Below are 23,461 nucleotides of genomic sequence, written 5' to 3'. Positions count from 1 at the left end.
GCATTTGATTCATGATGAAGTGTAACGTACAAGACATTATAAAACTAATTGGTAGAAACTGTATCTTTAAAGCTGGGATTGGCTCTAGCAGACCCTCGTGACCCTTTAGTTAGGATATAGTGGGTTGGATAATGTATGGATTTAATATTGGCTGGATTTACTTAGAAGAGTATGTAGGCATGGCAATAATTTTATTTAGATAAAAGAATATAGTTTCCTCATATCTTGTATGTTTTACACATATTTATAAAGAGTGCAATTAATTGAATAAATACTAGATATAGGAAAATTGTCACATGATAACATTCACAGTGAGACACAATGCAAAATGTGAAGTGTGACTTTTTTGCATAGTTAGAGACAAATAACTTGAAAAGGTGAATACACAAATTAAATTATTGGCAAAATATGTCTACTTTATTCAGTATTTCTGTAGTGGTTATCTACTTATCTACTACTCAAAAACCATGATACTTCAAAAATTTCTATTATCTAAATCTTTTTTTTAATTGGGCTTTCTCTCAGCTTACCTCTTTACTTTATAGTCATAAAATGTTTACCATGGAAACAGTATATCCTAGAATACTTACAGTAGGTATCAGTTGACCCCAAGTTCAGGTTTTCAATGTACTGTAAAGGGGTGTGAATTCTATGTTGCAGACCTAGCTGAATGACAAAGTGAGGTTAACATTTTCCTCACTGTCGTTCTTTGTAGTGTTCCTCTTCAAGGAAGAATGTTTGTATTATTATGTTTATGAGGATATTTTCTATCAAAACACAGTGCTATGCAAAACTCTTAGGCCAACTAAAAAAAAAAGTTAGAGCTGTTTGGGAGGTATTTATTGGTTCATAAAAATGTTATATGGCATTAGAGTAAATGCAGATAAAATAAAATTAGTCATGTTTCTAGTGTTTACATCTTGCCCGAAGAAGGGGCTTGTGTTAACTCGAAAGCTTACATATTGTAATCTTTTTAGTTAGCCAATAAAAGATGTCATTTTGCTTGATTTCTCACTACATCTATAATGGCTAACACGGTTCAACACACTAGTGTTTTTCAGAAACATATTGATATTGTATAAGATGGTCTTACCACCAAATGTTTGGTTCCAAAATCTCTTAGAGGCACCCTAACCATTCCACTTACAGCATATCTCTCTATTATAAAAGGAAATCCTGGGATGAAACTTTCTTGGAGATAATTTCAACTTCCGCGAGAGATAATTTCAGGTCCCATAAGACAAGACTTTTTGCCAAGAGATTTTGACGTCCCACCCTCCTCTCAAATATTTACAACCACGTCCACAGTCCAATCACTTCCCATTTGTGTGAATGCTATTGTCAGACACAGTTCCTGTGCTCTCAGCTCCAGGGGGAGTCGGAAATAAAAGACAAAGAGTAGAAAACAAAGTAGAACATTGTAAAGACGTCGGAATGACTAAACTAACACTTTTGTAACAGAGCTAGTGGGCAAGCAATAGAATAACAAACCAGATTCTTAAGATGTGGTATTCATGGTGACATAAAAAAAAAACAAATTGAAGAAACTAGACAAGGTGTAAATATAAAATGGAAGAATGTTTGTAGGGAAGACTCAAAAAGTCTGTCTTCATTTTAAGAACAGTACTTAAAGATCACTATCTTAAGGGGTGGAAAGAAATCCAGTAAAGTACTTGCTCAGCATCTGATTGATTCAACATGCCTCAACTGTGCAAGTAATTTATAAAACAAGGTCTTGCAGGACATTTCTGCTTCTAAAAAACTTGTTGTAAAAGGATAATAAGCAGTCGAGGCTCCAGAATGTGAAAGAGTATAAAGCATGGAGTAACAACCAGTTGCAAAAAAGTCTTATGGAGCAATATATGTAATAATTTAGAATTTGACTCACAAAGACACTTATGTCAGAATGAGAGCTGCCGAGAATGACTTTAATGCCTATCTGTAGCCTTCTGTGAAGCATGGTGAATGTGTTCTGATATGGGTTGGAGGAGCATTTGAGCTAAATGTTCTGTAGATCAGGTTAAAATTGACGCAATTCACCTTTGGGAAGATGACTTACTGGCAAAAACATCATCTTAAGGCATGGTAAACAATGCCAAACACATAACCTTCTTGTAGTGGAAGTCTGTGGATGGTCACGGAACATTAAAAGTATTACTTTTGCTATTTAATATTTTAAATCTCTGGTCTCGTCCAATGCGAGAGATGGACGTCTGAAGTGGAGCTCCGCTAGCATTGGTGCTATTTTTCATATTATTTGCTTATTATTCTGAGATATCCTGTATTTATTCAACTTGAGAGGGACTGCTACAGTATATGTAAGCACATATAAACATGGCCAGCAAGAAGGGGGGTTCGAAAGAATCAAAACTAAAGCTACATCCAAGCTGCGATCAGCAAGCCCCAGTTCAAGATACGGCCTATCAGAGACAGACCTGGATCAGATGGGCGAAAGCACAGACTCCTCGGGACCACGGTCCGCTACATCGTCGCCGGCTGAGAGCGAAAAGGGAGTGAAGGTGCGATCGTGAGTGCAGATGTGGATAGCTCGCCGATTGGAGAAGATTATCTGAAACTGGAAAGGGCCGGGAAGTTCGCGGCTTCAGTTACGCAATTACGCGGGCCTGGAGCAGCGGGACACCGGCTTCAGCAAAGTCTGCTGCTTCATCTACGGTACAAAAAGGCACAATTGAGCTATCTGATCTGAAAGTGTTGCTCGCTGAGCTCACGCAAGATATAAAGAAAAGCGAGAAGGCTAATGAGAAAGCAACGGCAAAGGCACTTGAGAGACTGAAACAGGAATTGAAACAGGAGATGAAACAGGCCAATGAATGGCTGCGTCAAGAGGTGCAACTTGAACTTCGACAGGTGCTGGGTAAAATTGAAGAGCGCATTCAGGAAAACTCGGTTAAACTGAGCATGCTTGCTGATCAATTGGGGCATCTTAAGGAGACATTCACGAATCGGATCGAAATGGCGAACATTTAGCTGCCAGTGCCGAGGAAAGAGCAGTAAATGTCAGTTCCGAATGTAAAAAACTCGGAGAAAAACTTGGAGACAGACTGGCTGCTTTAGAAGATGGGAGTAGAAGGTATAATGTCAGAATTGAAGGCCTGCTGGAGAATCGAGAAAGTTCAAACCCTGTGAAATTCGCAGCTGAACTTTTTCTAAAATAATCGGGGCGACTTTAAAGCAGAATCTGAGATAGCAGCGCTTACAGCGTCACGCTGATCAAACACCGTCAGACCCGACCAAGATCTTTTATAGTTCGTTTTGAGCGATTATCATTTAAGCTAGAGGTGATGGCACTCCTCAGAAACAAGGAAGATATTATATATGAAAATAACCACATTCGTATCTTCCTGACTTCTCTCCAGCAACAGCTATTAAGCGCAGCCTTCTATAATATTAAACAGCGGCTACGGCAAGCCAGTGTCAAATACAGCCTCCTGTATCCGGCAAAACTGAAAGTGGAATGGCAGGGTCATTTCTATGTCTTCACTAGCAAGGAAGAAGCAGAAAATGAATTAAGAAAGCTGATCCCGGGACTATTCTGATACATAATAGTGAGTCATGGCGGTAAATGATAAAGCTAGGATTAATAATCTCCTGTCTGATCTATTTTTTAAAATACGGGTTTTTATCAGCATATATTCTCATATATTTTATTATTACTTAGTATTACTAGGGCTATATGTTTATGTTTTATTGTGCTTAATTACTTTTCCTCCTTTTTTTTTCTTTTTCTTTTCTAATTATTTCATGTGTACCCTAAATGAGACTGTTCAATATCATACCCTTGGTTTACTGTTATTGCTATTACTGCATTAAGACTTGTTATGCTTATTTTGGACACATCTTTAACACCATCACTCGGGTTTATTATCTGGGTGTATCATCTTAATGCACTAAAATTGCTGAAGACTATATATATATTTTAAGTGCAAAATTTTTTTTTTTTTTTTCTCTTTTAAAGACTATATTGGTAACAGATATCTCTATCTTTTAACCTAAAGCGCCACTGCATGGGGCTTGTTGTGCTTTGGACGTGCTCTGTCTCTGGGTATGTCAGAGGACTGGGACTGCGTGAAGTGGGTTTTAGCCTCACTTGGGGAGGCAAAAGGGAGGGTGGGGGTTAAGGGGAAGAGAAAGAGAGCAGGCTTGATCTATACCTAATCTATCATCTCAATCTTTATAATTATAACTATCAACGTAATAATAAGCTGCATGGCAACAACTCTTGGGGAAATAGGAAATTAAGACCTAAACTATTTCACTTCCAGTTAAGACTATAAAATGACATCAAAAACTCAGAATCAGTGTCTCCATGATGGGACAGTTAACTTCGTAAGCTGGAATGTTAAAGGCCTGAATCACGAATTAAAGAGAAAGAAAGTACTTTCTCACCTAACAGGTCTAAATGCTAAAATAGTATTTTTACAGGAAACCCACTTACTAAGCAAGGATCAGTTCCGGCTGCAAAAAGACTGGACTGGCCAAATGTTCCATTCTAGTTTTACAAAGAAAACTAGAGGGTGGGAATTCTCATACATAGAACAGTACCATTTGTAGCATCAGATGTAGTATTGGATCCTGAAGGGAGATATGTAATGGTCATGGGAGACTTATCTAACTGTAAAATGATTTTGATAAATGTTTATGCACCTAATGTTGATGATAAGGAATTTATACAAAATTTATTTGCATCCATTCCCAATCTGAACACTCATAAAGTTATAATGGCTGGGGACTTTAATTGTGTTTAAATCCACTTTTAGATAAGACTTCCTCCACAGGGGGAACGGCAACTAACACCGCAAAGATAATTACAAAGTTTATAACTGATCACAACTTATCAGATCCCTGGAGGTTTTTAAACCCAAATTCAAGAACATATTCTTTCTACTCACCAGTACATCATTGCTACTCCAGGATTGATTACTTCTTTATAGATAATAACTTCTTGCCTAAGATTAAATCTTGTAAATACGATGCTATTGTTATTTCAGACCATGCACCTATGATCTTGGAGCTGAAATTACTAAGCCCCATACACTCACCCGCAGATGGCCTCAACCGCTTCTATTAGCTGACGAGAATTGTACTGAATTTATATCCAAACAAATCAAATTCTTTCTAGAGACAAATACATCCCCTGAGATCTCTGCAGGAATACTCTGGGAAACTCTTAAGGCCTTCTTAAGAGGACAGATTATCTCATATCTTTCCCACAGAAATAAATCCGAAGCGAAGAAAGTAGCAGAGATAAAAAGAAATTACTAAAATAGATGAAGAACATGCCAGACTACCAAGCGAGACTCTACATAAGAGGAGGCAGGCTCTACATTCAGAATTAAACCTCTTGACAACTAAAGAAACTGAACAACTAATTTACAAATCCAGACATCATTATTATGAACATGGAGAAAGCTAATAAGCTTTTAGCGCAACAAATTCACAAGCAAGATGTATGCATAGCGCAATCTCGGTAATCACTAACACGAACGGAGATAAAATCATGAACACAAAAATATAATGCACACTTTCAGAGACTACTATAAATCCCTATATACTACTGAGTTTAAAGAAGACAATATACAATCTAATGCATTTCTGGATACATTACAGATACCACAAATTGACGCTTTTAGTGTGGAGGAACTTGATAAACCTCTGGCATTATCAGAATTACTAGATGCTATAAAGTCACTCCAAGGTGGAAAAGCAGCAGGCCCTGACGGCTACCCTGCAGAGTTTTACAAGAAATTCTCCGCTCAGCTAGCTCCCTCCTATTAGCAACATTTACAGAAGCCAGAGATAACCAATCTCTTCCACAAACCTTTCGCCAAGCACTAATCACTGTCTTTCCAAAACAAAATAAGGACTTATTACAATGTGCATCATACAGACCAATTTCACTTCTGAATAACGACGTTAAAATACTCTCTAAAATCATAGCTAGAAGGATGGAGAAAGTGCTCCCTCGTAATATCACAAGACCAAACTGGATTTATTAGGGGCCGACACTTATCTTCAAATCTTGACGCCTGTTTAATGTAATATACTCACCAACTAAATCAAACACCCCAGAAATATTATTATCATTGGATGCAGAAAAAGCATTCGACATGATTGAATGGAAATACCTTTTACTATTTTGGAGAAGTTTGGGTTTGGCCCAACATTTGTGCATGGATTAAATTACTGTATACTAACCCAGAAGCTTCAGTTTGCATCAATAACATTTGCTCAGACTACTTTAAACTAGAGCGTGGCACAAGACAAGGATGCCCTTGTCACCACTGCTGTTTGCATTGCCATTGAACCACTGGCAATACATTGTCGAAATACTGATCAGATAAAGGGGATTAGCAGAGAAGGACTGGAACAGAAAATCTCATTATATGCAGATGACATGGTACTGTATATATCGGACCCAGAAAATTCTGTGCCTGCAGTCTTAGCAGCACTCACAGAATTTCAAAAGCTCTCTGGTCTCAGAATTAATCTGAATAAAAGTGTACTCTTTCCAGTGAATTCTCAAGCATATAATATTAGATTAGACACCCTACCTTTTATCATTGCAGAACAGTTTAAATACCTAGGGGTAAACATCACAAGTAAACATAAAGCTCTTTATCAACAAAATTTGCTCTGCATGGAAAAAATTAAACAAGACTTGCATAGATGGTCAACCCTTCATCTCACACTAGCTGGAAGAATTAACACTGTTAAGATGAATATTCTTCCTAAGCTCCTTTTTATAATTCAAAACGTCCCAATATACATTAATAAATCATTCTTTAAGCAATTAGATTCAACAATAACCTCATTTATTTGGAATTCAAAACATCCACGCATCAAAAGAGCGACCCTACAAAGACAAAAGGCAGAAGGTGGCATGGCTCTACCTAACTTCCAGTTTTATTACTGGGCGCAAATATACAGGCGATAAGAACCTGGACACAAATAGAAGAACATACACAGGCTTGGACCGCAATAGAAGTAAAATCCTGCAGTACTTCTTTGTATTCCTTGCTCTGTGCTCCAATAAACACACGTTATCGGCAATACACTAATAACCCAATTGTGCTCCACTCACTTAGAATCTGGAACCAATGTAGAAAGCATTTTAAGACGGAGAAGCTTCTATCTGTGGCACCTGCAAGAGAACCACCTCTTTCAACCTTCACAAACATATGCAGTTTTAATATCTGGAAAAATTTGGAATTAACTTGCTTAGAGATCTTTATATAGACAACGTCTTTGCATCCTATGAACAATTACATTCCAAATTTAACATTCCAGCTACACATTTCTTTCACTATCTTCAAATCAGGAACTTTGTTAAACAGAACCTTCCAGATTTTCCTCATCTTGCACCCTCATCCACGCTGGAAAAATATTGCTCAATTTCAAGGAATTAGACTCCATCTCTACAATATATAAAATCATTTTACAATCCCTTCCTTTCAAAGATCCAAGAGGACACTGGGAAAAGATCTCTCAATTAATATATCAGAAAAGGAGTGGAAAGTAGCAATGCAGAGAATTCACTCGAGCTCCATATGCGCAAAGCATACAATTATACAACTCAAAATTATATATCGAGCACATCTGTCTCGACTAAAACTCTCCAAAATTTTTCCAGGGCATGATCCAACCTGTGAACGTTGCAACCAAGCCCCAGCCTCACTGGGCCACATGTTCTGGGCCTGCACCAAATTAACATTATTCTGGACAAAAATTTTAATTACCTCTCAGACAGCCTTGGACTCACAATCCCTCCTAACCCATTAACAGCTGTGTTTGGGGTTCTTCCAGAGGGGCTTAAAGTGGAGAAGGACAAACAAATTGTGATTGCATTCACTACACTGTTGGCACGCAGACTTATTCTGATAAACTGGAAGAACCCAAACTCGCCTCTTTAAGTCAGTGGGAAACTGATGTGTTATATTATTTAAAATTGGAAAAAATCAAATACTCAGTTAGAGGATCTGTACAGACTTTCTTCAAAACATGGCAGGATCTAATCAGTAATATTTTAAAATAAGTTTATAAAGCACAGAGAATTTATTAATTTAGGTATGTTTACAAGCCTTAAATTTTACACGTTTGGCTTGCTCTCTCTCTCAGGGGTGGGGATCGATCTGTTCTTAACATAATTCTTTTTTTTGTAAAAACTTGATTGCTATGTATGGATTGTAATAAAATTAATAAAATAAAAAAAATAAAAAAATTATATTTTAAATCTCAACATACATAATTGAAGCTGTGTTGTATTGCTTGGACAGGCAAAAGAACAGAAAGTGACCCAATTCAAAAAAAGTGTTATGGCAAATACCACCAGAAGCTTAGAACAATATATCACACAACTACTTGAAAAAAATAAACAGCAATGCTCCAAAACAAGTTGTTTCGGTTTTACATTCCAAGGGAGGTTACAGGAAATACTGAATTGTTTTTGTTTTCACAAGGAAATAAACACGTAACTACCCAGAGTACTAGTTTTAAAAATATTTTTCTTTGGTGACCTAAAACTTTTATACATATGTTTATTTATTTATTAATTTATTTTCGCAGGCCATCGTTGTGACTGATGGAGAACGTATTTTGGGCTTGGGAGACCTTGGGAGCTATGGCATGGGAATTCCTGTTGGAAAGTTGGCTCTCTACACAGCATGTGGAGGGGTCAATCCCCAGCAGTGTCTTCCTGTATTGTTAGATGTCGGTACAGACAATCAGGTAACCCTTTTTGTATATAAACAAGCTAGATTGTTGTTTTATCTCCAGTGGAGAGCGAGTACATCATTAAAAGCAATGCAACTGTTGGTCAAACATCAATTCACAACCTTATAATACTTTTTAAAAATGTTTGTATTAGTTTAGCTATTGTTTAGTAAGTATAACAAAACCTTAACTTGGGCAGACTATGGTTATTAAGTTAGCAAATTTTTTCCTGTCAACACTGGAAAATATGTGATTGGTATGTTTAAGCAGAGGTATATATGTGTATGTATATATATATATATAAAGCCAAATACCACTCAATCATCACAAAATCTCTCAAACCATGAGGACTTGGGACTTAAAATTTGGAATGTAGGTTACCCTTGGCCCATAGGTGCTTGCTAAGAAATGGTTTTAAAAATTTCGTAGTCCAATTGCAAAATTTCTTACAGTTTTTTAGACCCTTTTGTATGTCTGTCTGCTTTTCAGTAGAGAAATACTTAACAGATTTAGATCAGGTTTTTTTCTATAGTTTGCTTGAACATTCTGTTGATTTTGCGACTTTCTTATCGCACTAAGTATCATAGTTCGCTAGTACCGATTTATTAACACAAACCCTAGAGAGACTCTTCGGGCTGTTGGGGGTAGGGGGCTTTCCTCACTAACTCGTCTGCCTCAGGGCGTAACCTTAACTCTGCTTAGTTAGCGAACGAGAGAACTACTTAATGGATTTAGATCTTTTTTTTTCTTTAATTTGCTTGAACCTTCCGGTTGATTTTGCAACTTCTCTAATTGCGCTAAGAATCATAGTTTGCTTACAGGAGCGATATATTCACGCTAATTTGAGACAGAGGCTATGGGCCGAGGTGAGGGGAGGAAGAAGAGTGACGTCAGGAGTAGAGAGCTTCCATGCATAGAGTCATTAGAATCAATGGATTTTTCTAAACACACTTTATTAACTAGGGAGACATTTTAGGAAAAAAGTATCTCCTTGCAACATAGTGCACAGGTAGGAAACAACATGAGAGCAAACTTGGTCAAACCCAGAACTACTCATTCCTTGTTCGTGCACTCATGGACAAGAAAGTTCAAACTTTATGCTGACAAAGAATAGGCCACAAAATTAAAAAAAACTATACTACTGTACTATAAATCTCTATGTTCCCTTTATTATCAAGCATTACAATTTGAAAAATACAGTTTTTGCTGTTACTATACCAACAAAGCTAGTAAAAATTATCATAATTTTAGTAATGCCTCAATATAATTTACTAATTTTATTTATATGTGTTGCCTAGCATTTAAAAACACCTATGAATATATGCATGGGAATACAGTGCAACCTTGAAAATATAGGCACAATAGTACATAGTAAATGGAGACTAAAGAATACTTTGTATTTTTGATGTGTATCATTCTGAAGTGTTTAATTAACTGCCTGATTGTTGGAATAAGGTTATATTGGTGATTTTACTATTTGACAAAATTAAGTCTAATCTCTGTTGAATTTGATTCTACAGTTTATCAAAATTGTTGAAAAGGAAAAATTTCTAGTGGCTATCTTTTTTTTACCTGGAAATTAGCATAAGAAAGTAGCATGAATGAACATGCCTAATTATTTGCAATTATTCCTGGAACTTTCTTCTTCCTTTACAGTTTCAAATGGGGCAAATGTCCATCATAGCTTAATAAATGTGTGTTCTTCTGCAGACACTGTTAAATGATCCATTATATATTGGACTGAAACACAAGAGAGTACGAGGAAAAGAGTATGATGAACTGGTGGATGAATTTATGCAAGCAGTAACAGATAAGTAAGTATCCATGCTGTATATAGCTATTTTATATGTAAGTGTTTGCCTGTCTTCCAGTCACATATTTTTAGACACATTTAGATGGGTCATAGACTTCAAATTTGCCACTCTAGTAGGTTGTTGGGTAAAACTAAAGGGACAGCTTATTTTTCTGGGTCTATTATTTTGCTTTGTTCCAATTCAACAACTATTAGAGTTAACAATTTAGATATGGGGTGATAGTACATGTTCAAAAATTCACCAATCCTTGATCACCTGTTTATATAAAATGCTAAGATCTGTCCATCTGTCACATGATTTCTTGCGAACTTGCAAAAAGTTTGATCTTCTTCTTTTGATCTTGGTCTTAATCGAAAGCACAAGTATATTCTGGAAATTCAACAAAGTGTAATTTTCATCATCCTAGTAGCAATGACCTGTGGTTATGTGTTTACACCAATGTGATTGAGAAACCAGGTGATAACCACCATAATGAAAGAAAGAAAAAGAAGAGTGGCAACATCTGCTGAGCATCAGGCACATCGTGGAAGGCAATTAAGTGAAGAACAAGAATGAATAAGCAGTCAAGACAATGAAGCATGTAGACAAGAAATAAGTAATCCTAAAATATAGTCTGATATATTCTGGAAATTCAAAATATTTTAGCTTCAAACAATATAGTGGCAATTTTAAAGACAAACAGAAAAGTATATTGTTATAAAACCATTATCCCTGCAAGCCCATCTATTGATAATCTCCCAGATCATACTACATATGTGTTCAGATTTAATAATCAAATTTAAGTATTAAACTTTTTAAATGTAAGTATAGGAAGTCAAAGTGACTTGTACTCATGTGTTTATGGCAAATAATTGAAAACCCAAGTGATAATCATCGTAATGCTGGAAAAGAAGAGCAGTGACATCTGTTAAGCATCAAGCAAATTGCAGAGCACGATTAAGTGACAAAGACCCAGAAAGATGCCAAGTAGGAAGTAGTCCTGAATGTAGAACAGGTGAACAGCAGGTACCCAGGACAAAATCCAGGTTACAGAATGTAAGAAAGAAAAAGAGACAGAAATGTACTGTGGCAATGGTCAAATAGTCAAAACTTCTGACCACATGAAAGCTTTGCTTTTATATCCTTACATTGATATTTTTTTTGGACACCACTGTTGAAAACATGTGTTGCCAAGGATATGTTGCCAAACGTGTTGCCAAAATAGAAATGTTTTGCTTACTCTAGCAGTGATTATTATCACAAGGTGTGGAAGCAAAAATGGACAGTTCTCAAATGCATTGTTTTTCCACTGTCCTCTAGAGGAGTGGTTTTCAAAGTGTTTTACATCTTTACAATTGTTAAAGACATTATAGATCACTTTTGTGGCCAACAGTCACTTGTAAGCATGATTTTAAAATTAATGTTAGTATTTTTATTTTAGTACTCGTATGCATATTAAAAATATTACATAACATTCAAAATCCCACATTTCAGTAAGTAATCCAAAACAATCCCACAGCTTTAATTACTGATTTATGGCAGGCAGACTGGCAATACTAATGTGCCTAAAGCCGAAGTCATATGGGACTTATAGGATTGCTTTTGTCAGAGGTGGACTTTCCAAGCAGATGTCAATGCAGATTTAAAAGAGGTTTAAGTTCTGCAGCAGAGATTGGAAAGATACAAGTTTGGAGAAGCGTTTAGAGAGAGGGAGGGAGAAATTGCTGCATGTGGACAAGAATGGAACAAGAAGGATTGGAATTGATGTAAAAGTTTTACCATTTGTAAAAGTTTCAGATGGATTATTACACTGAGGATGTCCCTCATGGCCCATGTTAGATTCACTCTCAAAGCCAGAATGTGGAAAGTGAGAAGTCAGGCAACAACTTTATTGTTATAAAAATACTGCAGGTAAAGGTTATCTCAACCATAAAAATATATATCTTTTTTTAGTTTATCAATAACTTGTAGCTACACAAAAATACAGGAAGTATGACTAAATGACAAAGGGATAAATGAAAAGGATCATGTGATGTCTTTATGTCTCATCTTGGTGCTTGAGTACAATATTGTTAAGTTTCAGAAATGTATAAAATCGGACATTACAGTAACTTCGATTCTGTAGTTACAGTAGTAATGTGTAACTGTGGAATTGTAATAAACCAAAAACCAAACAACATATGAGTGGACTGACAGAAGTTAGTTGAGACTAAACTGACTTTCATTGATACAAAGGTCAGTCAGTCAGTCATTTTCCAACCCGCTATATCCTAACACAGGGTCAAGGGGGTCTGCTGCAGCAGATTAAAGCAAACTAAAGAGATAAAAAAATATTATTGCAGCAGGCAAACTGATAAAGGGACATTTAAGCAGAGGCGGACTGTGTGATTGCTGCTGTAGTAACCTTCTGGAATTGATCTGTTCTAGAAAGACTATGCCTCCCTTCTGAAATTATTTGTTCCAGGGATCAGGAATTACATGGTAATGTCTAAGAAGGTATAAATGCAAATGTCCCAAATGTGTGGGTGTTCTTTATCACACGAGACAGTGAGCTGGAAGAGGACAGTGCATTGGGAAGAAGGGAAAGAGAGTGAATGCAAGTGCAGTGGCTACGGATTAGTGGGAAAAGAACTGGTTAACTTGTGGCTTTAAAAACCGACACAGTGCTAATATTTGAATTTTTTAAGCCTGCCTGGCCATGGGGAAATTAAAATTGGAATTAAGAAACCAGGGAGCAACCTTGATTTAAAAAAAAAGGATTTTGGATAAAGACAGAGTCAACAGATAAAAAATACTGAAATTTTTAAAAGTAAACATCATTTAAATTGTGGTCATGTAAAGTATTTAAAATATCAATGTGTTTCTAAGTATCACTGTATAATTGAATATCTATGGGAAGATGAATTTTACACTATCTAGTCAAACTATACATTTTTGGTATTATTTTGTACATTCGGTGCAAATAGTCTGTCTTTTAAATTAGATGTTTACAGATTGATGCCTTAAATAGAATGTGTTTTTTTTGCAAGTAGAGATTTTTCTTTGAATTAAGAAATGCTTATGTGAAGCTCATCAGCTGGATGCAGAAAAATGCAATTCAAAATTGGTATCAACTTACAGTAACAGCTCAAAAACTATTTCACCAAAGCTGCCTTGTTTGGTCAAGTCATTCCCCAGTACATTAACATGATAGATAACTAGGCATCAGCAAGCAGTGCTCTTTAGCTGCTTTTTAAAAGCCTTGTGTATCACTGTAAAGATATTTCTAACTTAATGTGAGATTTCAAAGCCTGTGAGCTATGTGCTATTGTGGCCTGACACAGGCACTAGAAGATTCAAAAAGCAACATAAATTGTTTATTAAATTGAAATCTTGATTCCCCAGAATAAGATAAAACCTTGTCAGTGTATAGTAAAAAATCTGTTTGGTGAAGTACAGTGCATCCGGAAAGTATTTACAGCACATCACTTTTTCCACATTTTGTTATGTTACAGCCTTATTTCAAAATGGATTAAATAAATTTTTTTCCTCAGAATAATACACACAACACCCCATAATGACAACTTAAAAAAAGTTTACTTGAGGTTTTTGCAAATTTATTAAAAATGAAAACATTGAGAAAGCACATGTCCATAAGTATTCACAGCCTTTGCCATGAAGCTCAAAATTGAGCTCAGGTGCATTCTGTTTCCCCTGATCATCCTTGAGATGTTTCTGCAGCTTAATTGGAGTCCACTTGTGGTAAATTCAGTTGATTGGACATGATTTGGAAAGGCACACACCTGTCTATATAAGGTCCCACAGTTGACAGTTCATGTCAGAGCACAAACCAAGCATGAAGTCAAAGGAATTGTCTGTAGACTTCCAAGACAGGATTGTCTCGAGGCACAAATTTGGGGAAGGTTACAGAAAAATTTCTGCTGCTTTGAAGGTTCCAATGAGCACAGTGGCCTCCATCATCCGTAAGTGGAAGAAGTTCAAAACCACCAGGACTCTTCCTAGAACTGGCCGGTAATCTAAACTGAGCGATCGGGGGAGAAGGGCCTTAGTTAGGGAGGTGACCAAGAACCTAATGGTCACTCTGTCAGAGCTCCAGAGGTCCTCTGTGGAGAGAGGAGAACTTTCCAGAAGGACAACCATCTCTGCAACAATCCACCAATCAGGCATGTATGGTAGAGTGGCCAGACAGAAGCCACTCCTTCGTAAAAGGCACATGGCAGCCCGCCTGGAGTTTGCCAAAAGGCACCTGAAGGACTCTCAGACCATGAGAAGCAAAATTCTCTGGTCTGATGAGACAAAGATTGAACTCTTTGGTGTGAATGGCAGGCGTCACGTTTGGAGGAAACCAGGCACCGCTCATTACCAGGTCAATACCATTCCTAGAGTGAAGCATGGTGGTGGCAGCATCATGCTGTGGGGATGTTTTTCAGTGGCAGGAACTGAGATAAAGGATAAAGGGAAAGATAACTGCAGCAATGTACAGAGACATCCTGGATGAAAACCTGCTCCAGAGCACTCTTGACCTCAGACTGGGGCGACGGTTCATCGTTCAGCAGGACAACGACCCTAAGCACACAGCCAAGATATCAAAGGAGTGGCTTCAGGACAACTCTGTGAATGTCTTTGAGTGGCCCAGCCAGAGCCCAGACTTGAATCCGATTGAACATCTCTGGAGAGATCTTAAAATGGCTGTGCATCGACGCTTCCCATCCAACCTGATGGAGCTTTAGAGGTGCTGCAAAGAGGAATGGGCGAAACTGGCCAAGGATAGGTGTGCCAAGCTTGTGGCATCATATTCTAAAAGACTTGAGGCTGTAATTGCTGCCAAAGGTGCATCGACAAAGTATTGAGCAAAGGCTGTGAATACTTATGTACATGTGATTTCTCAGTTTTTTATTTTTAATAAATTTGCAAAAACCTCAAGTAAACTTTTTTCACATTGTCTTTATGGGGTGTTGTGTGTAGAACATGAGGAAAAAAATGAATTTAATCCATTTTGGAATAAGGCTGTAACATAACAAAATGTGGAAAAAGTGATGCGCTGTGAATACTTTACGGATGCACTGTATATAACATCAGAAATACTGGGAGTGCTGGATTTTGTCATTAGTTCTCTTCTCCCTTGTAAAAATAAATATTTTGAAGTGTCTGTAGTACAAAACCGAAGCTTCTGTCACAGGAGTTTGCCATAGATTAACTGTGTTTATCTTAAAGTGGGGTTAAATGTAAATAAACCTTAAATACTTATTAAAAGTGAAAAAATTAGCAATGGCTGGTGTATGTTTTCCATCATGATGGAAGTTTTAAAAGTAAACATCTCAAATTTTTGGAAAATGTGGTTGAATATTTTTGCATTTCAGTATATTATGTTAGACATACTGGGTCAAACTCTGAGTCTCCCTTATTTTCAAATTTGTTCTGTTTTTGATTAATTGAATAACCTGTTAGGATATATTAAGATTTCCTTATTTCCTTTTAAGTTATTAGAGATTCTTGTCTTGAAAAGATAATGTAATATTAATAAAATAGTCTAGTATTGTTTTCCCAATCCCATTGTTGACCTTATACTGGTGGTTATTACTCCAAAGCAGGGTTGTTATTATAATGTGACAGAAGACAATACTTTAATCCATTACTTTTTATTTAGTTTGAATGACACAAATGCATTTTATTTTACTGCGTACAATTTTGACGTTGGTAACAATTAGGAAGTCACTGTGCACTGGAGAGATTCCAAAGGACTGGAAAATGGCAAATATCATCCCATTATATAAAAAGGGTGACAGGGCAGATCCAAGCAACTATAGGCCAGTAAGCTTAGCAAGCATCACAGGAAAATTAATGGAAGGAATTATTAAGGATAAGATTGAGCAACACATGGCAAGGACAGGAGTTATTCTGAACAGTCAGCATGGGTTCAGAAGAGGGAGGTTGTGTTTTACTAACATGTTGGAATTCTATGAGGAGGCAACAAAAGGATATGTTCAAAGTGGAGCTTATGATATTATTTATCTGGACTTTCAGAAAGCATTTGATAAGGTGCCACATGAGAGGTTGGGCATCAAGTTAAAAGAAGTGGGAGTTCAGGGTGATGTTTTTAGATGGGTGCAGAATTGGCTGAAACACAGGAAGCAGAGGGTGGTGGTGCGAGGAACCTCATCAGAACTGGCCAATGTTATGAGTGGTGTTCCACAGGGGTCAGTGCTAGGGCCGCTGCTATTTTTAATATATATAAATGATTTAGATAGGAATATAAGTAGCAAGCGGTTTAAGTTTGCAGATGATACCAAGATAGGTGGATTAGCAGATAATTTGGAATCTGTTATATCATTACAGAAGGACTTGGATAGCATACAGGCTTGGGCAGATTTGTGGCAGATGAAATTTAATGTCAGTAAATGTAAAGTATTACACATAGGAAGTAAAAATATTAGGTTTGAATACTCAATGGGAGGTCGGAAAACTGAGAGTAGACCTTATGAGAAGGATTTAGGAGTCATAGTGGACTCTAAGCTATCAACTTCCCAACAGTGTTCAGAAGCCATTAAGAAAACTAACAGAATGTTAGGTTATATAGCACGATCTGTGGAGTACAAGTCCAAGGAGGTTATGCTCAACCTTTATAATGCACTGGTGAGGCCTCATCTTGAGTACTGTGTGCAGTTTTGGTCTCCAGGCTACAAAAAGGACATAGCAGCACTAGAAAGGTCCAGAGAAGAGCGACTAGGCTGATTCCAGGTCTACAGGGGTTGAATTATGAGGAAAGATTAAAAGAGCTGAGCCTTTACAGTTTAAGCAAAAGAAGATTAAGAGGTGACATGATTGAAGTGTTTAACATTATGAAGGGAATTAGTACAGTGGATCGAGACTTGTATTTTAAAATGAGCTCATCAAGAACACGGGGACACAGTTGGAAACTTGTTAAGGGTAAATTTCGCACAAACATTAGGAAGTTTTTCTTTACACAAAGAACGATAGACACTTGGAATAAGCTACCAAGTAGTGTGGTAGACAGTAAGACGTTAGGGACTTGATGTTTTCTTGGAGGAAACAAGTGGATAGGACTGGCGAGCTTTGTTGGGCTGAATGGCCTGTTCTTGTCTAGATTGTTCTAATGTTCTAATTAAGAAAGCATTTGTCACTATCGCATAAACTATTATTAAAGATAATCTCCTTATCACTATATATATATATATATATATATATGTGTATATATATATATATATATTGTGAACGATAGGGGGCGCTCTCGCTCCCTTGAACCCCTGTCCACGATTCCAGACACCAGGTAAAAGTCCTCAAATCGACTTTATTTTTCTCCCACAGTGTACAAAGCACACTCTCCTCCACAATACTCATAAATCACCAATAAATCACAATAATACAATCCTCCAGCTCTCAGACGCGTTGCCACCCTTCCACCCAGCTCAGCTCATTGTCTGTGAGTTCCCAAAGTCTTTTTATACTCCCTGACCGGAAGTGTTCTCAATCCCCAGTCCATGTGATCCTCAATCACTTCCGGGTCAGGTAAAAGCTCTTTTCTTCAACCCGGAAGTCCGTCGCACTTACTGTGACGAACCTCCGGGTCACAGGGCACGAAGAAGCCCTCGGTCCTCCCTGCAGCTCCCTCCTGTGGCCCCCACGGCATCCAGCAGGGCTTTGCATAAAACTCCAATGTCCATGATGCCCTGCTGGTCTTCTGGGGACCTCCACGCTGCAAGGAGGGCTCCACCTGGCGGCTTGGGGGTATTGGCTGGGATAAATGGCCGCCATCCATTACAGTATTCCCCGCCCAGCGACGAATTATTATTCGGAGCGGCCTGCCCCGAGAGGGAAGTCTTCCTCCAAGAGGACGTCTTGGTTGAGCCTTGATTAAAACGAACATCTTGGTCCATGGAGAACCTAGGGGGAATATTATTCCAAATTGACATCTTGTCCCCCTCTCTCCAAGGACAGTTCCGCCAAATATGGCCCAACCTTCCCAAATCCCCGACGATCTTTTCAATGGTCGACAGGACCTGTAAGACACTCGCTACGGGCTCGATTAGTTTTTCGAGCTCCCGCAAGTTTATATAATTATTTATTTCGACCGGCAGAACACTCACTTCCTTGTTCGTGTTACCTGCCGACCGGGAGCCAATGAGCACGCCTGCTTCAGGCACGTGCTCTGACGGGTCTCGCGGAGGCTTCTGGGAATTGGAGTTCTCGGAGGGTCGAGTTGCCTTCTTCGGCGAACTGCGGTCTGTCTTTAATATTTTTTTGACATCCCGATCAGCTACTTCCCGACCCTCCTTACCTTCTTGTGGGTTGAGCGATGCCTCGCTCGCCTCCCCCTTCCCCTTCGGAAAGACCAAGTCCATTCCTTCGGGCTCGAAGGTGCAAACAGCAGGACGCGGAGCTCCTCCTTCCCAGAATGCACCAGGTTTGCTACCGTGTCCCTCGTCGGCTGCCATCATGCGAAAGTCGATTTCTAGGTGCTCTGGCTTCGACAGGAGAAGGCTGTCGTCGTCGGGGCAGTCTCCTTTTCCCCTCGGAGCCTCCAGGTGGTCCTCTCCAAGGTACATGCACGGGACAAGGTGAGAAACAATAAAAGGATTTTTAATGTCGTTCCCGGCACGTACCTTAGAGGGATCGTTGCTTCCTGGAGGTTTCTCCTGACTTGTAAGGCCTCTACTTAACTCTGCGCGAGCGTCGGCCATTGCACCTACGGCACTCCCGCTGGCATTGTCGCTTTGCTTGCCCTTCTTTTTTCCCATTTTGGACTCGGTTTTTTCGGGTTTTGGCGATGCTGTGGTGATTCCTGACTCCGTAGTCTTCTCGGGGTTCATTATCCACAGAAATATTTTATTCAGGTCCTCTGCAAACGACGCTAGAGTATCCTGCCGACTACGCCACTGTGAACGATAGGGGGCGTCCTCGCTCCCTTGAACCCCTGTCCACGACTCCAGACACCAGGTAAAAGTCCAAATGTTGACTTTATTTTCTTGCCACAGTGCACAAAGCACACTCTCCACCACAATAATACAATCCTCCAGCTCCCAGACGCATTGCCACCCTTCCACCCAGCTCAGCTTATTGTCTGTGAGTTTCCAAAGTTCTTTTATACTCCCTGACCCGGAAGTGTTCTCAATCCCCAGTCCATGTGATCCTCAATCACTTCCGGGTCAGGTAAAAGCTCTTTTCTTCAACCCGGAAGTCCGTCGCTCTTCCTGTGACGAACCTCCGGGTCACAGGGCACAAAGAAGCCCTCGGTCCTCCCTGCAGCTCCCTCCTGTGGCCCCCACGGCATCCAGCAGGGCTTTGCATAAAAACTCCAATGTCCATGATGCCCTGCTGGTCTTCTGGGGACCTCCACGCTGCAAGGAGGGCTCCACCTGGCGGCTTGGGGGTATTGGCCGGGATAAATGGCCGGCCATTCATTACAATAAATATATATATATATATAGTGATGATTATTCTTCTTCAAAAGAATGCTACACAATAGAAAACAAAGTTTTGGGGACCGTCCCCATATATTGTCGTCCAGACAATTAAAGAAAAGAATGATTCAAAGTCTCAAAACAAAACAATGAACAGTTTTCTTGAGTTAAAATGGCGACTTTATACAGGAAAGGATTATGGGACAGGAAATGGTTTGCAAGAAGTGACGTTGAAAACAGGAACTGGAAACAACGTCATCACGATGGGACGGAAGTGAGGTGGATTGATGGAGCCGGAAGTGACATCATCATGGTGGGCCGGAAGTGGCGTCGTCGCGGCCATTTTGGAATCCGGAAGTGGAGGAATTATTTTTCTTTAAGTTTTCTGTTGAGCAAAAGAGATTCAGGTAAGTACCACGTGACAACCCTCTATCTCGCGATGTTTCACTCACCTTTAGGCTCTTTGACTGCCTCCTAATCGCACATGTGTGACAATATATATATATATATATATATATATATACTAGCAAAATACCCGCGCTTCGCAGGGGAGAAGTAGTGTGTTAAAGAAGCAATGAAAAGAAAAGGAAACATTTTGAAAATAATGTAACCTGATTGTCAATGTAATTGTTTTGTCACTGTTGTGAGTGATGAGTGTTGTTGTCATATATATATATATATATATATATATATATATATATATATATATATATATATATATATTTACACACATACACATAAACATATACACATATATACATACATATATATCTACATATATACACACATATACATACATACACACACATATATACACACAAATACATATACATACATATCTACATATATACACACACAGCTATTTCAGATCAGTGCAATACGCTGTTTGTTAAACGGTTGACTCCGCTCTTACGTGCAATAACAAATCAAATCATTCAGTTGTCTTTGCTCATATGTCATTTTAGAGCTGGACGCCTGGCATCTTTTTTTGGCCACAAGTTCGTTTCTGTTTGGTGTGAGGTTCTGTGTTGTGGAGATTCTCAGGATGGATTGCAGGTGCTCATCAGTGAGGCTGACTCCTGTGTGCTGTTTTGTTAGTCTTTATCACTGAGAAGAGCTTCTCACACAGATATGTGCTACCAAACATGCACAAGGTTCGAGCCGCATGTAGACGGACTTTTTGTTCTTGAAGTCACCAAAGCGCCGTGCAAACTCAGTGCGCAATAACTCTAGTAAGCGGTAAGTGTTCGGCAAGGCAGCTGAAGCGCTGCATTAGGGGTTCTGTAGTTTATTGTGTTACCAGCGCTTCATATACCCGGCTTTAATAACAATAATACAGTATATAAAATGATCTCGGGCGGATATAATTACACGGGCGGATGTGGCCCGCGCCCTTGAGTTTGACACATATGGACTAAATAGAACTTGAAAAGATATATTTTTCAAATGTGATCGCGCAATTCAGATAGAGTTGACGCCTACAGCCTGCATGCCTCAATGAGTCATCCTCCCTCGCTCTTACTTTTTACCGTTCATCTAATGAATACACTGAGTATGGCTTTACCAAAACAATCATTGATGGCGAATAAAGTATCCATTATTCGAGTATGTAGAGCGGGATATATATATATACATATATATTTACCCGCGTGTATCAGCGAGAAGTAGTGTGTTAAAAAGGTAGAAAAGAAAAGGGAACATTTTAAAAATAACGTAACATGACTGTCAATATACAGTATTTGTTTTGTGAGTGTTACTGAGTGTTGCTGTCATCAAGGATTTGATTATCATTATTTCTTTCAATCAGGTTCGTATTTGTAGGATGTGTTGTGTTCAAGTTACATTCCGTGTTTGTCAATCGTTGTAAAGATGACAGGTTTCATTCATCGATTCGTTTCTTACTGCATCAATAAACAGCTCGTCTTCTTCTTTATCTGAGACCTGACACACTGCATGCACGGGTTTTTTACACTGTCTTCCTTTAGCGGGACATTGACTTTTCCACCGTGTGCTTTGTTTCCACAGTAGCTGCATTTATGAATATGCTTATCAGGCGCTTCATATTTTTGCTGCCTTTTCAATTGTGTAATTCGTTTTGTTCAGCTCTTTGGAACTGTTGCTTTCTATCTGTGCACTGCGTCAGTTCACGTGAGCCACTCGGTGTACTTGCATCGAAGGTTCCCAGCTGTGCTGGTGCCATCTCGTGCTATGTCCATAGCTTTATTTAATGTTACCTTAGTCCTGGCACTTAAAACTTTCTCTCGCAGTTTCGCTGAGTTTGTGTCAAACACCACCCTGACCATCTCATCTTCCTCTCCATAAGCACAGTCCTTCACCCGTGAATATTTACCCGTGGCAGTTTGCTATTGGATTGCCGCTGACGGACGGCCTTATATGGGCAGGCACTAAATTACAAACGCCAGCGCAGCCTGTCTATGAACTTAATTTAAAGTGCAGGTTTACATCGTGCTTTGTTTCCAGTAGCAGAACTCATGAATATGGTTGTATATGTCACTCGCTCGCTTCTTATTGTTTCGCTGCCTTCTAAATTATATAATGCATGTTTTCTTCAGCGCTTTTTGGAGGTCTTCCTGGTTTTCTATGTACTGCGTGATTACGTGGGAGGCGTGATGATGTCACACCTAAACTCCGCCCCACGGCGTTGAAGCTCATCTCCATTACAGTAAATGGAGAAAACTGCTTCCAGTTATGACCATTACGCATAGAATTTCGATATAAAACCTGCCCAACTTTTGTAAGGAAGCTGTAAGGAATGAACCTGCCAAATTTCAGCCTTCCACCCACACGGGAAGTTGGAGAATTAGTGATGAGTCAGTGAGTGAGTGAGTGAGTGAGTGAGTGAGGAGGGCTTTGCCTTTTATTAGTATATATATATATATATATATATATATATATATATATATATATATATATATATATATATATATATACTGTCACACTTGGGTCACAGATTTGCACAGAGACACTTGAGATTATGGAAAGAAGAAGGATTTTTATTCAAACACTGCAAACAAACATTTGTCTCTTCAAACTTGACAGAGATGACAGTTTCGTTTATCAATTAAAGGGTAGCGTAAGTTTCTTCTTCTTCAAATGAATACGCGTCAGCAGCAGAAGTAGTCTGAGAGGGAGAGAGAAAGCAAAACAAATCAATACCAAAACTGCCAGGCGCTGCGCAAGACTTTTAAGTCGTCGGAGTACCGCACGAGGCTTGTATTACGCGTTATAGTGCAAGGGTAAGGAGCAGTGTGAGGGTAGTCAGTGTTTCAGTGGTTGTGGTTTTCCCAGGAGCGAACAGCCTTCCAGCTCACAATATATATAATCATATATAATCAGGTACAGTAGATAGGGCAGTATGTTATCATTGTCGTAGTAATACTGTAATTAAAACTGAAGCCTCAAGTCTCCAAGGTAATAGGTTGTGACTATCTCTCTGTCCAGGTAGTCCTTTTTCATTTCATATCCCAATGGTTGAGTCTGAGATTCTACAGATAAAGA

General features: G+C 38.7%; 1 protein-coding gene across 3 annotated transcripts in view; it reads left to right on the top strand.

Moving 5' to 3' along the window:
• The window catches only part of LOC120523357 (NADP-dependent malic enzyme, mitochondrial-like), a 170,572-nt gene that overhangs the window by 95,826 nt on the left and 51,285 nt on the right, over positions 1–23,461 (top strand). For all 3 annotated transcript variants that reach the window (XM_039744616.1, XM_039744615.1, XM_039744614.1), the window contains exons 6-7: positions 8,584–8,745; positions 10,441–10,544. In XM_039744616.1, coding sequence (XP_039600550.1) covers positions 8,584–8,745; positions 10,441–10,544 — 266 coding nt within the window. The remainder of the gene's footprint in view (positions 1–8,583; positions 8,746–10,440; positions 10,545–23,461) is intronic.

Source organism: Polypterus senegalus, chromosome 2 (assembly GCF_016835505.1).
Source record: "Polypterus senegalus isolate Bchr_013 chromosome 2, ASM1683550v1, whole genome shotgun sequence".
NCBI lineage: Eukaryota > Metazoa > Chordata > Cladistia > Polypteriformes > Polypteridae > Polypterus > Polypterus senegalus.
The sequence above is the reverse complement of the archived record's forward strand: the minus strand, read 5'-3'. Positions and strand labels throughout refer to the sequence as shown.